The sequence below is a fragment of the Ailuropoda melanoleuca genome, chromosome 9 (genome assembly GCF_002007445.2).
Source record: "Ailuropoda melanoleuca isolate Jingjing chromosome 9, ASM200744v2, whole genome shotgun sequence".
NCBI classification, from domain to species: domain Eukaryota; kingdom Metazoa; phylum Chordata; class Mammalia; order Carnivora; family Ursidae; genus Ailuropoda; species Ailuropoda melanoleuca.
In genome coordinates this window covers 27,558,424-27,566,144 of record NC_048226.1, presented here as the reverse complement: position 1 = coordinate 27,566,144, position 7,721 = coordinate 27,558,424, and the positions used below count along the sequence as shown (strand labels likewise).

Here is a 7,721-nt window from a genome sequence, read left to right as displayed (position 1 = left end):
CCCCCCCGCGCGGCGCCCAATCCCCGCCGGGCCCGCCCCGGGCCGCCGGGAGCCCTCGGAGCAGCTGCGCGCGAGGCGCGGGCACGAGCAGCTGGGCCCACCCCCGGGACCCCACGGCGGGCTCCGCCGAGCTCCGTTTTCATTGAAACAAGCTCCAAGCCCCAACCTGCGTCCGGCCGGCCCTCCCGCTGCGCCCACAGCACACAGGAGCAGCATCGCATCGGGTTATTATTTTTTTATTAAGACCAAAATATCCATCCCACTGTGAACTGGCTGTTCTCACAATAAATAATAATAACTTACGTTTTGTTCGGCAAAGGCTCACACACTCTGTCCTCCGTCGACTGATAATTTAAAATATTTTCAAGGAAAGTCTCGTTTCTACTTTTTTCCGGCAATCATGCGCTTTGGGGATTCAGTGTTCCATCTGGATCGTCCCCGCTTAGAGCGAGGGCAAAGCCGCCTGGGATGGCGGGGCCGGCTTGGGGTAGGGGCCCGCCTGAACGGGTTCGGGATGGCCCCGCGCCGGATGGGCCCCGCCTGTTCTCCATGGGTGGGGGGCGCGGACAGAGAGGCCCTGGCCACGCGGAGCGAGGGAAGAGGAGAGGGCAGAGCTAACGCTAGTAAATCCCAAATTCTGGTTTTGAAAAAATAAAAGTTCTTGGAGGAGGGCTCTTCCGTCTGTTGAAAGCAGGTTGTATCCTGGACCTTTGGCCTGTCCTGGCCGCTTCTCTGTCCTCTCTCTTTAAATAACAATAATAATAGTAATTACAAAGGCGAGAGAGTTTTTGGAGCTGGAATGGCTTGAGCATGGGTGAGTCTCATGCAGGGAGCATGCGAGGTCCGCGGGCTGGCGAGGATGGGGTCCTCTCACGTCTCCACGGGACTCGGCACCATGCTGTTGGGGGTGTCCGGGAGCTGCGAGGACAGGGAGGTCACATCGCTGCCGGAGGAGTTGCCTAGGGAGCCAGACTCGGAGAAGGAGACCTGGGGATGTGGAGACACCAGGAAGAGGCGGGTGAAGAGGCGCCGGAGCTGCTGCTCCCAGGCCCCATACTCTGAATCGAGGGCATCCCTTAGGGACAAGCCACCGGCTGGGAGCAAGCCCTTTGGAGATGTAGGCCAGGTCCCCAAGCATACGCTGGGGTATTAGGGCGGGAGCTCGGGTTGGTTAATCTCTCGACCTCCCTTGCGAGTGCTTTAATCCAGGGAGACCTGGTTTAGAGCGAATTATGGGCTGAGGTACGGCTGCAGTCCCCTTATCTATCTGCCCTCTCATTGCCTAGAACTGTCCCCAGCCCCTCATCGCCTGGGAAGTCCCTCCTTCCCACCTTGATCAAACAGCTAAATTCCACCCCTGTGAGTCCTGCGGTCCGGTGGGTAGGTAGGGACCTCACCAGCTGCTGGAAGGCAGGTTGGTCCAGGTCACTCTGGAGGGCAAACTCGCTGAGGGCTTTCCACGGTGGCTGGTACGTCTGCACCTCAACTGCGCTGCCCTGCACAGCACTCTCGTGGCGGATGGGGCTGCCCGCCACCAGGGGCGTCCCAGTCAATCCCTGGAGGCTCTGAGGGACAAGCAGAAGTGGAGGTGAGAGATGTTCAAAAGTGATGTCCTGTGTCTCCCACCACACCCCTGACACTGAGGCCCCAGGCACTGGTGCGAGATTTGGGGCCTGAAGCGGTTTGGGGGGAGGGACTCTCAACACCACAACCAGGTAATCCTCCTTCCCCAGTTAAGATACTCCGGACCCAGAAACCTCTACCATAGTCCAGCCTCAATGCTGAGAGCCAACAAGGGGCCAACAGAGCAAATGAATTAGAGGCCTCTGTTCCCATTTTTCTTGAGGAAAAGTCTCCAAACCAAGCCATGCCAAGAGGACACAACCTGCCCCGACTAGCAGGGGACGCATAATCATGCCGCTTCGGGCTCAGAGCTGTGCCTCCAACTCAGGCAGGCCTCTGGGACAAGGACAAGATCTGACCTCGGGTACGATAATGAAGCAGCCTTTATCCCCAAGGCAAGCCTCGCCCTGAACGCACAAACAGGCGCTATTTGGAGAATCCAGTTGCCCCTGGCTCTCCCCAGGGCGCGCCCATAAAAGAGCCCGCAGACACTGCGGGGAGGTGCACAGCCCCTCACCGTCTTGTCGTTGTGCTGCTGCTGCTGCAGCTGCTTCATGAGAATGGATTTCTTCTTGTCCTTGCAACGCTTGTTCTGGAACCAGACGCGGATGACCCGTGGGCTCAGGCCCGTCATCTCCACCAGCTGCTCCTTCATGAGCGCGTCGGGCCGCGGGTTGGCGGCATAGCAGGTCCGCAGAGTGTGCAGCTGCTTCTCGTTGAGCACCGTCCGCACGCGGGTTGTCTTCTCCGTCTGTTTGTGCACGTGCGGGCGCAGCGAGGGCTGCCGGCCCGACCCGGGGTCTGCGAGGACAGGGGGACCAGAGGTGAGCACGGGACCGCCACCCGCCCGCCCAGTGCCCCGCCCTGCGGCGGCCGAGCCCTCCCAGGCCCTATTTCGTTTCTCTACGATTCCGGCGATTTCATTTTATTGTTCGTCTCCCTTTCCAGCTGTGCGCCCTACGCGGAGGGAGCTATCCATTTTCGTCCCTTCCCTAGTTCCCCGAGCGGGCCGCCCCAAGCGCTGTCCCCGGAGCGCCCGCAGGGCGTGGGAGTCCTGCGCTAGGCCGCTGCGGGACGCGAGTGGCCTCTCCCGGCCGTGCCTCCTCCACTTACCCGACCCTAGGAAAGCCCGCTCGGGCCCTGCGAAGGAGGCCCTCCGGAAGAAGTCGGAGTTTCAGAGGAAGAGGAGGGAGGAGCTCCCGGGACTCTGGAGGGGGAACGGGCCGACGAGGGCCCAGAGCGCCGCGCTGCTTCGGGATTAGGGGGCTTGTCTCCCGCTCCTGGGGGCCTGCAAGAGCCTTTCCTCCTCCTTCAGAGACCACTCGGACAAGGCTGCGAAGACCCGGCCTGGGGCGCGGATGGGACTCCAGGGACAGAACGTTCTTCCCTGCTAGCCCTTGGGCCTCAGCTCCCGCGTCTCCTCCTTTAAGGCTCCAGGTTCCCCGGCCTCACGGCCGCTCACCCTCCCAGCCCGAGAGCAGCCGCTAGCATTCTCGCTTGGCTTTGGGTTCTCTCAGCCCCGGGTAAATAGAGCCTGATGCCCGTGGCCCGCAACTCAAACCCGCAACAAACAAAAGGGAGCGCCTCTGAGACCCGAGATGGAGTGCTGTCACCACCAGCTTCATCCTGTTTCACACCCCCAATCCAAACCAGGTCCACACACCCACGGATACATTTTATCCCCAGGAAGGCATTTCTAGGTCTGGAAAATAGTTACAAACAGCCCATCCAGCCCAATTGCCTCCCTCTGTAGGGGAGGCAAACCGAGGACCAGAGAGGGGAGGAGCACTACAAGACCACACCGCACCCAGAGGCTCAGCCTTGCGTAGAAATCTACGCTTCGGGTCTGTGGCTGCCTGCTGGGCTCTGCCCAGCCTGGGGCACTATCCCTGACCACTACCGTGCACTCAGACTCCAGCTTCGGATTAGGACCCAGAGCATCGCCTGAAGTGTTTTCTATGATCCCAAAGCCACTGTGCCGCCACACCCTCCTCGAGGAGAAGCACTTGGCTAAATTGTTTCAAATTGGGCCTCAAAACGCGAACACAGACACCCGCTCTTTGTTGGGGCGGCCAGCTAGCTAGCCTTCTGGCTGGCTGAGCTCAGGCCCAGCTCTAGGACGGGAGCTGTATTCCTTACACACATGCCCCCAGGCAAACCTATCTTTCCTCTCTTGCAATAACACACGCTTGAAATCCCCCATACGAGTTCCCCAGACAGGCACCCCTTTGATTCTGTTGTCATTCACCCTCCTTCTCCTGGCCCGGTGTCCCAGTATTCCCCACCCTGGAGAACACAATTCTCCACAATGCCCCCATATTCACACACTCATGCACACGATTCCGGCTCATGTTGACCCACCAACGAATTGTGTCCCAACCCCCCCACCCCCCGCCCTGGCATACACTCGGCTGTGTTGCTAGCCACAGTTCTGCACTCATACAGAAGCACACAATCGTGGTAAACGGAACCACGCACGAGTGACAACTTTTTCGTCGGAGCACAAGCACCCCTGTACACACACGCACGCACTCACAACGGCGCCGGGGGCGCCGGGTCCGGCGCGCGCGGCTTACCTGGCAGATGCAGGCCGCGGGCGCCGGGGAGTGGGCCGGGGCTGCGCGGGCTGCCGGCCGCTGCGCGCTCCAGCAGGAGGCCGTGGTCGGCGCGGCAGAGCAGCTCGTGCTCCCGCAGCGAGAACTCGTCGCCGGGCAGCAGCTGGCGGCTGCACACGGAGCAGCGGAAGCACTCGATGTGATACACACTGTCCCGCGCCCGCATCACCAGATCGCTGCTGCTGAAGCCCACCTGGCACTTGGCGCACTTGATGCCGAACAGCCTGCGGGCCCAAGGCGCGGTCGGTGTCAGCAAGGGGCCCGAGGCCCGCCTCGCTTCCCGGGCTGCAACCGGCTCCGGGCACGCAAGCCCAGGACGCTTTGTGGCCACAGGGAGTTTGTGGGAACCGGCCCTCGGGGAGTTCGCGGCCCAGACGCGCACGGCGGCACACGTTCGGAGTGGGGGGTGGCCTTCTCCCCAGGCCGGGGAGCGCAGACGAGCCGCCGCCTCCAGCCCCAGCCCCCGCAGGCGGTAGCTGAGCCCCGGCTCTCTCGGGCCTCACCTGACATAGTCCCGCTTGCAGTAGGTCTTCCCGTCTCTCACGAAGCACGTGCACGTCTCGTCCAGGTACTGGCTGCACTCGGCGCACTTGAGGCAGGCGGCATGCCACTCCAGGTCGGGCGACACCCGCAGGATAAACTGGTCGTGGATCTGACTCCCGCAGCCCACGCACATGGCAGTCCCGGGCTTCTCTGCCGGGGAAGGGCGCGGGGCCCGCGTCAGGCCGGGCTGCCCGGATCCGGGCGGGCCTCGGCCACTCCAGCCCGAACCCAACCCGCTCGTTCGCTCGATCCCGTTCAAGAATTGCGACTACAGGGAAAAGGGGGCTTTCCTAAACGTCCAAACAATTGGAAACGAAAAACCAAAATCTTCTGAATTTGAGAAGGCTTTTTGTCTCCCCTTCACCCCCCATTTTTTTTCGCTACTAAATTCATTTGGACGCAGTCGTTTTTATCCATATATCGTGTAACTAAAAGCTAAGACATAGGTGAGAAGAAAGAATAAAAAGACATTTAAGCACTGCGGACGCCACCGCATCAATACTGAACGGTGATGTTCCGGCATTTCTGTCCGCATACTGCCTCTTACAACGACTCTCTCCAATCCCAACACAGACATCAGCTTTCAGCGGAGTCTCTTCTCGTTCTCTCTGGCATTTCTTAAATATCCCAGATCAAGCTAGAGAAATCTGCCTTCTTCGAAAAGCCAAAAGACACACAAGCAAAAAAGCCCACATCCCCAAATCAAACCTAATTGCCTTAGCGCAAAACAGAAGCAGATTTCACAGACTGAGGTCAGCCTGGCAGCCTAACATTGAGAAAGAATGTTTAATTGTAAATTAAAACAACAGGATTCCAAAGATAAGTGGCCTAAAGGAGAAATGTATTCGTTTCATTTTTTCTCTCCAGTGTCCTGTCAAACAGAAGCCACTTGTAGAATCCGCTAAACATTCTTCTGCATTAGAAATATTGCATATTAAGCACACACACATACACACCCACACACACAGAAAAACTTACTCTTGGAATGATCCCCCATAGCACCCAGGAAAGGATAATGAAAAATAATATCCACCATGCAGAAAAGATGTGCGCAAAGTGTGCGGCCAGGGGTAGAAGGACGAGGGTCGCGCGCCCAACCTCCGCTCTTTGGTAACTAACTCCTCCTGCCCGGCTGAGTTGAAGGAACGATTCCGCACTGGCCCGCACGCAGCATGACGTCAGCACGCACTCGCCCGGGGCCGAAGCTGGGGGCGGGACCTGTGGCGTCAAGAAGCTTCCCCAGAACCGCGGGGGATGCGGGGGAGGTAATGGGGACCTGGGGGCTGTTGGGCGGAGTGGCTTGGGTGGAAGGCGAGGGTGACGGGGGATTGGCTGCAAGGAAATGGGCAAACCCTGATTGGCCCGGAGTGAACAATGGAGGGCAGCCCCCTCGTCCAAATCTACAAGGATCCTCTCTCTCTTGCCCGGGGTCGGGCTATCCCTGCTGGACCTTGCGTCACCTCCGAGCTGGCTCCGCGGCCACCGCAGCTCTGAGCTTCCTCTTGGACTTGCGGGGCGGTCTTCCCAGGCATGCCCGAGCGGGGTGATGGATACCTGGGGAGTGCAGGCAGGGGGAAGCCTCTCCTGTAAATCTCCCTTCTTTCACAAATAAAGAAAATAATAATAATAAAAATAAAAATCCACTGTTTTGGAACGAGACCTGGGTGGAAAGGGAGGTCTGTTTGGATACAACCATCACTGTACAGCCGGTCACCTTTCTCTTCTCGTTCGCCTTTGTCCTCAGGGTCCGAGCTAGAGAGGGAAGTTAGGGAACGACCATTGAGGGTTTGGATAAACTCTTTTTAGACTTCTTCCCGTTCCCCACCCCCCACCCATCCCCGCCTGTGGAAAACTTATCCAAGTTGGAGTATTAAGTGGGTAGCGCCAGAACGCAAAATCCGAAGACGCTTGTCGGATCCTGATTCGAGTCTTGACTTGAATTTGGAGGTGGGGCAGAGGGAGGGAGGTTAATTTGACATGGATTCCCCTCATCTCTCCGCTACCCGAATAGCACAGCTCCTTCTAGGAACAAGGCTGGGGTCGAACGTGCGTCCTACTTCCCAAATAAGCAGTTTTTATAAACTCCTCTGCTTCATTTCACAAACCAACTGCAACGCAAATAATCAGAAACGAATGTGGTGCGCGGGGCAATTTACTATCTCTGCAGCGGCTCGTGGGTCTTTAGAAAACCCAAGACTTCTGAGCAGAGTGCATCCATTTTTTTCTTTCAAAGAAATCGCTGTGGGTTTTGTTTGAAAGGGTTCAAAGACTGGCCCATGAATTATAAATAACATGTATCTAACCATGGTGGCTGTTGTTGTTTTCCCGTTAAAAGGTGTACCAAGGACTTGGTGCGCGCCTGGGCGGGACGCGGTGCCCGCCTCGGGGTAAAATGTCTCCTCTGGAGCCCCAGACCCCTGCCCAGGTCCCTGCAGGCCGGTCGGCCTGAGGGCGCGGTCGAGCGCTGCGGCCCTTCTATTCAAAATCTAAGGCTGTTTGGCCTCAAGCCTCTAGGTTGCTCTCTGGGAAATGGGTGCAGCCAAGGGCGCAGGGAGAGACTTTGCCGGGAGCCCGGGCTAGGCCCTCCGTGCACACTAACCTAGCTGCTAGACGATGGTCCGCCGCACGGCCGGTGAACGCCCATCGGCAGCCCGCGCTGTGTCTAGATCTTCACGCTGCCTGTCCCGTCGTCGTCCCGCAAGGCTTCTGATCAGCACCACTGCCTTCGAAACGTGGGCCTGTCACCGCTCTGAAATCTCTCTGCCGACAAGCCATGTCTTGCGCCTTTGGCTACTAGCTCCCAAAGGGCGCCCACCGGGAGTGTGTGGGGAGCAGGTCTGGGGGGGGAGGCGGTGGCAACGCTGCGGTCCAATGTGTCTTTGAGAATAAATGAGGTTGAGGAGCGAGGGCGGAGGCAATCTGTGCTTGTGTCTGTGCCAG

At 58.6% G+C, this 7,721-nt stretch overlaps 1 protein-coding gene across 1 annotated transcript; it reads right to left on the bottom strand.

Annotated features, from left to right (window-relative positions):
• Window positions 1-257: 257 nt before the first annotated feature.
• Window positions 258-5,901, bottom strand: ISL2 (ISL LIM homeobox 2). The gene is made up of 6 exons (XM_034668858.1): window positions 5,760-5,901; window positions 4,742-4,931; window positions 4,200-4,462; window positions 2,141-2,424; window positions 1,398-1,565; window positions 258-987 (listed from the first exon to the last, which is right to left on the bottom strand). The coding sequence occupies exons 1-6, from the start codon at window positions 5,815-5,817 to the stop codon at window positions 871-873; spliced, it is 1,080 nt and encodes a 359-aa protein (XP_034524749.1). The 5' UTR covers window positions 5,818-5,901; the 3' UTR covers window positions 258-870.
• Between the last annotated feature and the right edge of the window lie 1,820 nt (window positions 5,902-7,721).